The following is a 13,337-nucleotide window of genomic DNA, read 5'->3' on the forward strand; positions in this document are numbered from 1 at the left end:
AAAAAATGAGATCTCAGAGGACCTACGATCAAGAGTTGTTGATATGGAAAGGGTTACAGAATAATCTCAAAAACTACTGTCCACTGTCCTACAGTCCACAATTAAACAAATTATCTAACTGTGACGATATGGTACTGTGGCTACTTTCCACAGAAGTGGGCGCCCAGCCAAGATCTCTCCAAAGGCAAAATGCAGAATGCTCAATGAAGTGGAAAAAGAACCGTAGAGTAACAGCTAAGATTTGAAGGATTTATTGAAGCTGGTTAACATCTCCGTTCATGAGTCAACCATACATAAAACATTGAACAGGCACGGTATCCATGGAATGACACCACAAAGGAAGCCACTGCTTTCCAAACAAAACTTTGCAGCATGCAAAGACCACCTTGATACTCCACAACACTACTGGGAAAATGTCTTGTGGACAAATAGAATTGTTTGGAAAGAACTTGCAGCGTTAAGGCAGAAAAAAAAACAAAAAAAACAGTGTACCAACATGAAAACATAATCCCAACAGTGAAGTATGGTGGAGGGAGCATCCTGATTTGGAGCTGCTTTGCTGCCTCTTGACCTGGACTGTTTGCCATTGTGGAGGTTTATCAGGATATCCTACAGGATAATCCCAAGGTGGCTGTCCGAAAGCTGAAGCTCAGAAGAAGCTGGGTGATGCAGCAGGATAAACATGGATGTAAATCTACTACAGAATGGCTTCAGAGACATAAAATCCACCTTTTGGAGTGGCCCAGTAAAGCCCAGACCTCAACCCAATAGAGATGCTGTGGAATGACCTCAAGAGAGACATTCACACCAGACGTCTTAAGAAAATGGGTGAGCTGAAGTAGTTCTGAAGAATGGTCCAAAATTACTCCTGGACATTGTGCAGGTTTAATACACAGCTACAGAAAGTTAATATATTCATAGTTATAACTATGAAATTTGTGAACAGATTACATTCTACAATTTTAAATTTCTAAAATACGAAAATCATCTACTGAATGAATGTTTCGTTTATCTTCTTCTGGGAAATTAATAATTGAATCACACTAATAGATCACTCATTGTATCTTGAGCTGCCGAAGGAAACCAATGGTCCTGGACTTTGATTTCAAGTGTATTAACAGAATCTTCACGCTAAATTAAATATGAACTTTCCTCCTGTACTCTTATCTTTGAAAGGGTTTGCACACATGACGTTAATCTTTTGTTGATCATTTTTTTCAGTGTTATGTTAAGTTTGAACATGCTTCTGTCCTTCTTCAAGCATGCATCTTAGTAAACACATAAATATTAAAATTCCTTCATTTTTATTACAATATAGACAGAAAACATTAAATTAATATATTACAGAGTACAAGATATATACCATGGCAAAAATATGAATGTTATTAAATAAAATATCTTTGCTTGTACTAGATAAAAACTATTATTCTGTAATATGTTAAAGGTATAAAGGAAGAACATGCGGAAACCATGACAAATATACAGTAAAAAACAGTCAAGCATGTGTTAAATTAGATACTGTAGCAGCTAAGAAAGATTGGGAAATAATTATGAGTTTTGGTCTTGGGTTTAAAATGAAAGTCAAAAATATTTTTAATTCTACTTCCTGCCATTAAATCAAAAACAGTAGGCAGCTGTAAGGACATTTTTGTGGAGGATATTATAAGGAACTATGGAGTGTTTTAACAGGACCTTTCATAACTTCTTACAATCAGAATAATCACGTTTAGCTAGTTGTTACTGATAGGGTAACATTTCTGCCCACAGATAACAGCTCTAATATCCTTAACAAAGTTAGTTGATACTGCTGTGATCTTTAGCCAAAGAAACCATGGAAGAAGACGCAGACGGTGAGGAGGATAATAGCGTTAGCGTTGACCACGTTTCTCCATAGAGGTTTCTCAGTAGTGTCTGTGAGCTTCAAATTCAACTCTGCCTCCTGTTCTTTAGTCAGTTTAGGTGCATTGCCTTGATCAAAACCGCAGAACCAGTTGTAGGCCTTCTTCCAACAGCTTGGATCCTTGCGCACCTCTGCGGGGTGGAGAGACAAACAGACACGGTTGTTGATTTTTTATAAGAATGTAATCATGTTTATAAAATACACCATGTGAGCAACATGATTTCCACAAGTAAGGCATGTGCCTGAATCAACATCCTTTGCTTTTCCTAGCACAACAATCTAATCAAATTATTTTGGACCTAACCTAGTCTCAGCATCAGACGGCACACTCACAGTCCGTTCACTGAACCATGTAATGCATATTGCACACAAAAATTGTGAGTGCTATCTTATGGTACATATTTGGTGGATCATGGAGACGTACCTTCTGTTTGCATAGAATCTGAATCCTGATCACCAGTCCATTCATCATCTTCCAGATCAATCCTCTCCTCAGTGCTGTTTCTCAAACTCCAGCAGAGCCTGTACAGCTGTGAAACAACAAGGGGCCACAGAATGAGGATCCGTGACAGAGAAAATGGTTTTCTATCTAAATCTGTTTTTCAATAATGTTATGCTCATGAATCTACAGTATATATAGGCCCCACGACCATTCAAAAGTTTGGGGTTGGAAAATATGGCTGTAGTACATACATTTTCATATGTTTTCTATTTTAAAATTATAAAAAAAAAAAAAACAATTCTAATATGCTGGTTTATTGATGAAGAAACATTTATAATTAGGAATGTTGAAAACAGTTTTTGTTGATTCTTTTTAGGATTTTCCTAAATAAATTAATGTTTATTTAGCAAGGACACATTCATTTGTTTAAAAGTGACAGTAAAGACATTCATAATGTTACAAATGATTTCTATTTCAAATAAACATTGTTCATTGAACTTTCTATTCAACAAAAAATACATAAATGTTTGTGGAAAAAAATCACGGTTTCCACAAAAATGTTAAGTAGCAAAAACTTTTTTCAACATTATTTTAAATTGTAATATTTTTACTGTATTTTAGATCAAATACAGTCTTGATCATTATAGACTTCTTTCAAAAGCATAAGTCTAATCAAAGTATTATTAACTTCATAGTTTAGCTGTAAGAAGAGCTTACATGTTTGTCTTCAATGGGTTTAGTCACAAGGGAGATGCTCAGTATCAGTATACAGGACAGGCTGAAGAGGATGAGGGCGAAATAGAGGTAGTGCACACCACAGATGACCGTAGGACAGTTACTGGGTGTCACGCAGCTGCCCGTGCCGTAGGCAAACTCAGTTATCATACGTGCCAGACCCACCAAAAGACCAATGCACAACCCGTAGAAAGCACCCTGTGAGGAAACATCACCAACATCACCAACAAAAAATTTTGATTGTGTGTGAAAAAACTATGTTTTATACAGTCCTAAAAATTCAAACTAGCAAAATGGAAACTATATTATTACAAAACTACGAAATGTGAAGATTTTACTCACTGGTTCATTGACTCGCTTGCAGAAAATGGCGAGGATGAAGACAGCAGCGATTGGTGGAGCCAGATAACTGGTGATGGACTGAATGTAGTCGAAGAGCTGCCCGCTCTGAGCCGACTGAACGATGGGGATCCACGCGATACTCACGCCGATCAGAAACAGCATGAACACCCTGCACACATGAACACAAGCCTCTCAGAGCCTATTCACCTCAGTTTCTGCTCACAGGTTCAGAAAATCAGTACCCAACACAAACATACCTCCCCGCGATCATGAGTTCCTTTTCCTTGGATTTGGGGCGGATCTTGGTGTAAATATCCATGGTGAAGAGTGTGCTGGCACTGTTAAAGATGGAAGTGAGTGAACTCATCAGAGAGGCCAGCATGACGGACAACATCAACCCTCTGAGACCTTCATAAACACACACAGCAGTTTAGAGCCATATCACCAAACAGATCAGTCTATTAGAAATGTAAGAGACAGAAACAGAAATTTCAGAAAATTCTTTACCGTTTGGCATCAGATCCACCACTAGTTTTGGATAAGCAATATTACTGCAGCCCACACTGGCTCCACAGTAGTAGTCACACTCTGCTGGATCCACACATGCAATCTCATCTGACACACACACACACACAGAGAGAGAGAAAAAAAATAGTTGACTAATAGTCCTTGACTGTTCACTGACCTTCTGATGCATATTGCATTCAAAAAATTTCACAGAAATTGCTGTACATTACTTTTGGATTTTCAGAATTTCTTATCACAAAGGTATTATTTAGCTCTGTAATTGTTATGAAATTATAAATTGCAGATTTACCCTCCCTGAAATGTCATAAGAAACCAGTGTTATTGTGATATTATTTGTATACTTGCTTAAGTGTAAATCACTCAGACACTCTGCCTGTCTAAGTAGGTGGTTGTGTGTTAAAATAAGTTGTTAGCATATTCTGTGAGAAAAAAAGTGGACTACACTTTATGCTAATGAGCAAAACTCTACTTGTGTGAGACTAATCAAACCTTAAACTTCACCATATATTACTCAGTCAAGATTCAGTCAACATATTTGTTGACATACAAAATGGTTAATCAGTTTCTCACCTTTCTCACCCAGGTTGGTGTCAGTGTTTCTCACCTGGGTAAAGCACTCTGCTGATCATGCCAGGGAAAACCATGAGGAACATGGGCAGAAGTTTGAGGTAACCACACAGGATGCAGCCTGCTTTCACATGAGACAGGTTCTTGGCAGACAGACAGCGCTGCACAATCACCTAAAACAAGGTGGAGAGTTTGTGTGAATAACCCAGAGGAACATTTCACTGCTCACAGTTGATTAGTCCACTTATTTGAAAGACATTTTGCTCACCAAGCCTGCATTAATTTGATCAAAAACACACAACAAATATTACAAGTTTCCATTACAATATATATATTAAATGTAATTTAATTCAATGATCAAATCAGAATTTTTAGTAGTCATTACTCCAGTCTTCAGTGTCACCTGATCCTTCAGAAATCATTACAATATGACAATTTGCTGATGAAGAAACATTTCTTATTATTATTATTATCGTAGAAAAGTTGTGCTGCTTCATATTTTTGTGGAAACCAAGATTTTTTGTCAGGATTCTTTGATTTACAGAAAGTTCAAATGAACAGCATAAGAGAATCTTTTGAAACTATTGAACATTCCCGGACGAGCCCCCATTTTTTAGGGGGAAGTCGTGGCCTAATGGTTAGAGAGTCGGACTCGTAATCGAAAGGTTGCGGGTTCGAGTCCCCGGCCGGCAGGGATTGTAGGTGGGGGGAGTGAATGTACAGCGCTCTCTCTCCACCCTCAATACCACGACTGAGGTGCCCTTGAGCAAGGCACCGAACCCCCAACTGCTCCCCGGGCGCCGCAGCATGGCTGCCCACTGCTCCGTGTGTGTGTGTGTGTGTGCGTGTGCGCATTTGTTCACTACTCACTGCTGTGTGTGTGCACTTGGATGGGTTAAACGCAGAGCACCAATTTCGAGTATGGGTCACCATACTTGACAATACCTCACGACTTTTTTTTTTTTTTTTTTTTATCAATAAATTTAATGCATCCAGTTTTTAAACATTAAACATTATTTATGCTTGTCATCTAATTGAAATTGTATGTATACTCATACATTTTAAATTATACATATAATTTTAGGTATCACGATTTGCCATCTAAAACATGGGTTAAAATGATTTAGAACCTGTGCTATGCATTTGCACAGATGCAAATAAAACAGTGCACCATATGAACTATACAGTGAACTATGAACTATAATAAACTTTTATGGCTGTTTTTTCCATTATAGTGCCAGAGTACAAATACTGAATACTGTTCGTCAAAACAAACATCTGCAGATTAAATAGAAATAATATCATGTAATAAACAAACAAACAAATAAATAAATCCTTCATTAAACATTCAATTCTTCTAATTGTTTTACAGAAAGAATATCCCATTAGAATATCTGTGACATGAAAAAACATGTTTATATCTCCATGAATCATTTCAAGCTTAAATATTGATACTTTTTTTTTGGCTAATGTGTCCTAAATCACTAAATCTAGGCCAACCAAACACGGGAGTCTGAAACAGATAAGCTTATGGGCTATGAGTCTGATATAATGGGCTGTTTAACTAACTTAACCATGTCTATTTATGCTTCTGCCTCTCTTTGGCTGTTTGCATGTCTTATCTTACTCAGTGGGGACTAATCTGGGGTCTAACTAAAAGCATGTCTGTTTAAGCCTAAAACAAGAAGCACACTGTTCATCCTGAGATAAAAGTGCAGTTTGTGGTCCTAAAGTGGACACAGAAGAGATTTTTGTGAATATCTGTTCCTTACCACGTGTTGGACATGTAGACCTCTTATTTTATCAAACAGTATGTTTTTATGTCCAAAATATTATTAAAAAGCAATACAAGAAAGTTGTCACAACCTACTCAGCTAACAGGGAACTTTCTTAGAACCTGGCTAACATGATATGAACAAACCTTTATGCTGTAACGTTAATAGAATGTTCATTTTAAAGTTATCTGGTTTTAATAATCATCTCAAAACATTAGCACAAAAATTTTTACATTGTTCATGAAACTTCCTTTAGGAATGTTTCAGATGGATGTTTGTCTAAAAAAAATTAAACGTTACCACTTGTTTAGAATGTTCACATGATGGAATGTTCCCTTAATATTCATATTACCAAGAGAGAAAAAAAGTTTAAAAAAAAACAAATTCAGAAATAGTTTTCAAAACTTTTTTGTTAGCTGGAACAAAGTTTTGACCCGTTTACACCAAGAATGATAACTAATATGATAAATATATTAGCATCCACACAGTTTTGTCGTCTGCCACTTTAAATGCTCAAGCTCTTTAAAGGTGAATTCTAATTGGCTGTCAATGTTTTGTTCTTCAGCTTAAAAACAAATGTTCTGAAAGGGAATTCAATGACATTATTCCCTTGTGTTGTTATCATTACAGATGTGGTACGGACTTCTCTATTTTCATACAATTATTATGAATGATTATTAAAACGTTATAGTTATATTTATCATCCTTGGTGTGAGCGACCTTTTAGTCAGTAGCCTTGATACATGGATCAGTACCTGGTCAGTGCACCAGTACCAGGCGGCCTGGATTGTAAGACCAAAGATCAGTCCAGGCCAGGGCAGATCGCCAGTGAGGGGGTCTCTGAAGATGTGGAAGGAGTCTGCGCGAGGAGTGTAGCACTTTTCACTGATGTTCACACCCACCACTGACGGGATTGCAGTCATGTATCGGTCTTTGAAGTTCTCGTAGCCTCCCACCTCATTGAACGCTGCAAGAAAATGGTTGATGTTGAAGCAAGTACTCGGTTTTTATCCAAAGCATTTAAATTGCAAAAATGCGAACACACGTACCAAAGCCCATAAGAATGAATGAACCCACAACCATGATGATGGTCTGCAGGGTGTCAGTGTAGATGACTGCAGCTAGACCACCTGTCAAAGAAACCGTGAAGGTTTATCAATCAAAATCAACTGAGCAACTGAAAAGGAAGGAAAAATATGTTAGCAGAAATGTACGTATTAATTAATGAACTGATTTTTTTGCATGTATAACATTGTCAAGAAAGTTCAATTTAATGAAATATTGCACTTGCATGACTGTTTCTTAAAATCATTATCATGCTTTAAAGTACACCATTTTTGTGTTGACAAACACACATGTAAAGGACTTGATTATAATTTTAACTTTAGTGTGTTATTTGATATTACACTTAAAGTTAATATATTTTTCAAATGTATTAGATTTCATCATTACTAATTACAAATACATTTAAATAAATTGCAATTAACATGCATTAGACAAAGGTCTAAAAACAATATTATTTCCACAAGATTTCTTCTTTTTCATGAGGGTCAATTAACATGCCTTGTCCTAAAATACCAAATTATCTGATATTTTAAGAGACTTTGACCTTCACCCACAGTAACGAGGGTCTGAAAGGGTTCTCTATGATGTCCTGTTTTATGTTTTGTTCTGCACTTTATTAAATGTTGGTCGCACCACATGACTTTGGATTGGCTGACAAATGTTTATTTAAATATTAACAAGTAGCTGTAGCAGGAGATTTCTCATTATTAAATCTTCTTTTTCTCTCCTACAGTATCAGGACAGTTGTATCGCCATGATATTTTTGACTATATTATGCTCTCTCAGAATGAACTGTATTTCAGAAATTGTTTGCAAGGCAGGGCTCTTTGGGCCTCTAAAGCCTTAGCTACTGCAGTTTATCATTCAAAGAAGCATACAAACAGCTCATGTAAACATTTACAGCTGGTAAGATGATTTCTGATTTCTTACAGTTTATTGTTGGGCTGGTTTGTCCCTGATATAAATCTATTACACAACAGAGCATGGGGATGACAGAAGTTTAAAGTGGCAGTGCATTAAAGTTTGCCTTGCACAGGATTATCATCTATTGTCAGTATGGGCAATTACCCATAACACATGCACATCACGCTACAATAAGCAGCCAACTGCATGGTCCAACAACCCTGGACTTCACTCTCTGCTGTAGTAAAAAAAACTTCAGAATCCATATAAAAATCCACTTCACATCCCTGAACTGCTTTAATATGAACTACTATTTTATACATGACCACTACATATATAGAGCGAACCACTGATGTAGAATATGTGCAATGTGTCAGTTTAAAGTGTGCAGTATTTCAGTCAACAGACCTGTTACTGTATAAAGAGCTGTAATGAGCAGCAGAATAATTACGGCCAGGTAAATGTTTAGTCCCAGAGCCTGGTTGATGAAAATGGCTCCTGCAAACATGTCCGCCTAAACGATGAAAAAAAAAAGAGAAGAACAAAATATGGGGGTGTGGTGCAAATGTTTGAACTATCCTTTTCAAAACAAGGTCCTTATCTTTGAAATCCAAACCCACTGCATATGGCAATAAAAGCTAATTCCACATGGACATTTCAAATCGACTATCAGACTACAACCAGTGTTTAGTGATGATCTGACGTAAACAGGACTGGACAGACAACAACAAAAAAAAAAAAAAAATGAATTTTAGTTCAGAAATAAGGACCTTGTATTTTTTAATTACAAATAATCCATGTAGTCTGCATCCATAATGATTATAAATGATTTATCAAAATGCTGTTTAAAATCACTTTCGATTGAATGTAGCATGTTATACAACTGATAGTGTGTCAGAGTATTCCAAGTATTGTATGTCAGCTACCTCTCAAAGTACCACGCAATTACCATGTGATACCAGTACTTTTCTGTAAGGGTTGACACAGATTTTGGACTCACAGAGATTTTGGTGAAAACATAGAGGAACAGGGAAAGCACGGAGAGGTATATACGGATCCGCTGCCCACCAAAGCGTTTCTTCAGGTACTCTGGCATGGTCACGACCTGCAGATAAACAGAATAAAGTTTCATAAAATTGATAAGGCAAAGATAAAGTGGTCGGCACATTCATGTTGTGTAAGTGAGCAATAATTGAGTCAAGTCACCTTTATTTAAATAGCGCTTTATACAATACAGATTGTGTCAAAGCAGATTTACAGTGTTAAAAAATGCCGGTTGAAGAGGAAGAAATGTAAGCATACCCCAGCCTTTATGTAGACGGGCACAAAGAGCCATCCCAGAATAATCACAACAACAAGAGCCTGAGGGAAAAAATAAAAAAAGAGTCAATCGGTTTGATGTTGTCTGGAGTTATTCTCATCAATGTTGTTACTGTTAACTAAAACGAAATCTATTCAAATCATTTTTGTTCATTTAAATTAAACTGTAAATATAAGATTAAAAGTGTATGAAAACATTTGCTTACAAGACTAAAACTAAAACCACAAAAAAACTAAGTTAAATAGAAATATCTAAGAAAATAAGAATGACCAAAATATGAAAAATTAAATACCAAATCTTAATAAAGAGTAAAATAACATATCAATAATACTAAAATAACACTGATTACACCAATTCATTTGCCTTACCTTAATAATAATAATAATAATAATGCTTAGTATGTTTTAATTATTTTTCTTAATTCATAAAAAGCTTTAGTTGTGTGTTGAAAAGAAAAAATTATGATTAAATATTAGTTCTTCAAATTGGACATTTTTATAAATATATCAATAAAAATATAATATTGTCCCTAGTCATATTGTCTCTAATATCTAGTCATACTGTAGTTTACGTTATATGCAAAAATACTTACATAATATTATTTTTCTTTTTTTAATGTCCTATAGTCATAGGCTAAAACATCGGATCCTGCCACATATCAAAAATATCATAGTTATAATAATTATAAAAGGCTTTTTTTAAACATACATTCCACTCAAATCCTCCAATAGCAATGCCAGCAGCTGCTCCAGTTCCCGCTATTCCCACAAAATGCCCACTTCCGATGTTACTTGCAAAGAGAGAGGCTCCAATCTGGGGGGGGGGGGGGGGGGGGGGGGTAAAAGCCATCATATTAATACGTGCTTTATAATATATTTACTAATATACACATTTGATATTCATAGAAGGGTTTAGAACTGAACAGAAAATTGAATGTGGTCTGCTACATTTTTTTATGCCAGAAAGGTTACAAAAGTATAAGATTTTAGCATGGCATTGTGGGAACTGTATTGCTACAGAATATATTAACTGTCTACTGTTGGACTATATCTGGCAATACAATCACCATAATGATAAGCTAAACTGCTTCTTCTGCACAGCCTGAGGTGTAATTCAAACAATAACAATTGAAGCAATGAACTTTGTAATAACAAAAAAAAACCTTGGTATAAAAATTTGGTATAAGGTGATAACTTTAGCATGGACCAAAGCATGACAGCTCCATAAAAACTGCATGGGCAAAGCATATCAGTACTTTCAGCTGTAATGAATTGTGGGTTGCATCTGGCATCAGTGCATTATGGCCCCATAAAATATTTCATTCACCCTATCATGATATCAAGGTTCTGAAATGGAGGGGCAATTAGGGTCATTATCATGCCATATCTGTGATAATGTGAAATCACTCGTCATGCTATTGATGGATACATAATCAGCTCCTACTTTTATGGGTTTCAGTCTTGCGTAGCACATTACGACAGAAATTCGCCACATTTCGCACAATGATTGATCACTATTGATGTAGTATACAATCAAGCCATCTCATTTCGTCAATGCCCATCACATTCTGAGTACAAAACAAGATGCTTTTAAGGTTTAACGCACAGTCATCCTCCATTTTTGTCAATTTACTTACTGGCCACCACACCATACTTCTGCCAGCCAGGAAAAAGCCTCCTACTGTGGATCGATTGGTCCGTACCATTGCCTTTGGACAGAAAGAGCCATTAAATTCAGCATACAGTTTTAGATACTTAAAATATTAGACAAAATTGTATATTACTTTATATAAGGATCAGACACATTTCATAAAAACACCACATTTATGGACTCAAAGGTTGATGGATTGGTGTTCAGTGGCTTTGTTTGTCGTTCGATTAAATATGTTTGAATTTTCTCAAGCGGTTTTAAAATTATATGGATTTCAGATGGGCAAATACAGACAGAAAAATATGGTGTTATCACGAAATCCCAAAAATGTCAATGCCCTCAATAAGACTAATTAAGGTACATTAAAGTAATTAATACGGTGTGAAAAAGTTTTTTTCGGTGTTGTTGTTATTTTATTTTATTTTGATGTGAGAATACTGAAATGTACTGTATACAAAATCCGTAATTTTTTAAAAATTGTAATTCATTTCTAAAAATGTGTAAATAATTTAAAAAAAATTATTTTTAGTTTTAAACAGATACAAGTATCACTAATAGTTACATTCAACACATATGAAGAATTATAACAAGAAAGTTAACACTGGAGCAATACATTTTTCTAAAGGATTTTGTTTTGTTTTTGTTTGTTTTGTTTTTTTTTGGGGGGGGGGGGGGGCTATATAATATGTAAAAATTTTATCTGAAAAAAAAATTTTTTTTACAAAACAACTTGAAAAACTGCATTATATTATAAGTATTACTATCAGTATTTGAAAATCAGTTTTTCTAAAGGATTTTTTGTTTTGTATTTTTTTGGAAAACAACATGCAAAAATGCATTTTATTATTGACTGCAAAATCAGTCACCATCCTCATTTTGTCTTCAGACTTATCTCACACAACCATTGTACATTTATATGTTGACGCAAGGTTAACAATTCACAAGTCTGTCAATGGTAGAAAAATCTTTTACAGGTGGATAGGTGGAAAAATTACTGACCACTTACCCATATTCCCACAGCCAGAACCACCAGAAAATATATAACAATCACTGAGATGTCCGCTGGATTGTTAACATATATGGTGAAATTTCTTCTGTTCTCATTGCGAACCCAAGAGAATCCAAAATAATCTTCACCCATTTTGATGGTTTTCAAAGGGGGCAGGTGGAGCAGCACACTGCGTCCCTCTCTGACACGACGGTAAAGACACCTGGATGCAGACGCTCACCTGCAGGTGTGTGACTGACTGTATGTGCGTGTGCACACGTTCACTTATGTGCGTCTAGAGATGGGTGTGACCTTCTCAGAGTTAATTATGAAAGAGTGTTTGTGACTTAGAGTTGTCAAAAATCTAAAATTGAGAATCATTAATGATCAACTTGTATAGCAGGAAGTGTGAGACTGGGTTCTTGTAAAGCCTAGGACATTTCAACAGCCACATCACCTGCATCTTAATTATTGGGTTTCACTGAGTCAACTAGGTCTATATGTCAAGTAAAGATCCATTACTGCAAACTATGGTCCAGACATTAGTGTATACACTGTAACATTGGTTATAAGACCACCCTGAGGTGCTACATGGCATTGGAGCTTAAAGACAAAAGAAAGTGAAAATGGCTGATCAAACATCAAATGACAACCATTATAAATTTAGGGTTCAGGAGCATTTAATGGATATCCTTAAGTGATTCTATTGGCTGAGAAACTTGGGTACTCTGTTCAGTGCCTGATTATACTAAAACTGCTTTATAGTCAATATATTCTTAATCATAATTACTTAATACATTAAATTACCATAGCTAAAAATGGTGAAATTAAACATTTCAGGCTTAGTTTGCAAGCTAACAGTTTAGCTTACTAGCTTAGCATAGCACTAATGGATTAAGGAAGACTATTTTGATTAGCTAGAACAAGATATTATTCCACAATTTTATTGCGGAAGGGGGATAGAATTGTTCATGACAGCAGAAACAGGTTTTTATGAGTTAGTCACATGAGCTGTATGTCATGTGACTAATTACATGTCACATTAAGATTAAAGCTCTATCCTATTAGCAAAAAAGGTCTGGTGACAATAGACACTTCCTGGGGACACATTCAGCACAGGA

At 35.8% G+C, this 13,337-nt stretch overlaps 1 protein-coding gene across 1 annotated transcript; it reads right to left on the reverse strand.

The window, feature by feature from the left end:
- Positions 1 to 1,457: 1,457 nt before the first annotated feature.
- LOC306863997 (sodium/glucose cotransporter 1-like) lies at positions 1,458 to 12,338 on the reverse strand. Its single transcript, XM_079407642.1, has 15 exons — positions 12,235 to 12,338; positions 11,215 to 11,286; positions 10,287 to 10,391; positions 9,560 to 9,619; positions 9,258 to 9,362; positions 8,666 to 8,771; positions 7,339 to 7,419; positions 7,045 to 7,256; positions 4,552 to 4,687; positions 3,927 to 4,034; positions 3,677 to 3,827; positions 3,420 to 3,588; positions 3,060 to 3,275; positions 2,325 to 2,430; positions 1,458 to 2,031 (listed from the first exon to the last, which is right to left on the reverse strand). Exons 2-15 carry the CDS (start codon positions 11,281 to 11,283, stop codon positions 1,817 to 1,819), a joined length of 1,839 nt encoding a protein of 612 aa, XP_079263768.1. The 5' UTR covers positions 11,284 to 11,286; positions 12,235 to 12,338; the 3' UTR covers positions 1,458 to 1,816.
- Between the last annotated feature and the right edge of the window lie 999 nt (positions 12,339 to 13,337).

The sequence above is a fragment of the Barbus barbus genome (assembly GCF_936440315.1).
Source record: "Barbus barbus genome assembly, chromosome: 45".
NCBI classification, from domain to species: domain Eukaryota; kingdom Metazoa; phylum Chordata; class Actinopteri; order Cypriniformes; family Cyprinidae; genus Barbus; species Barbus barbus.

What these genes read in the sequence shown, in the direction of transcription:
- LOC306863997 (XM_079407642.1), bottom strand. Translation starts at nt 11,283, where the DNA reads ATGGTACGGACCAATCGATCCACAGTAGGAGGCTTTTTCCTGGCTGGC. An exon ending in AGCTCTTTATACAGTAACAG is followed by an intron (nt 7,420 to 8,665) that starts GTCTGTTGACTG and finishes TTTCTTTGACAG; the next exon opens with GTGGTCTAGCTGCAGTCATC. An exon ending in GAACTCATGATCGCGGGGAG is followed by an intron (nt 3,589 to 3,676) that starts GTATGTTTGTGT and finishes TCATGTGTGCAG; the next exon opens with GGTGTTCATGCTGTTTCTGA.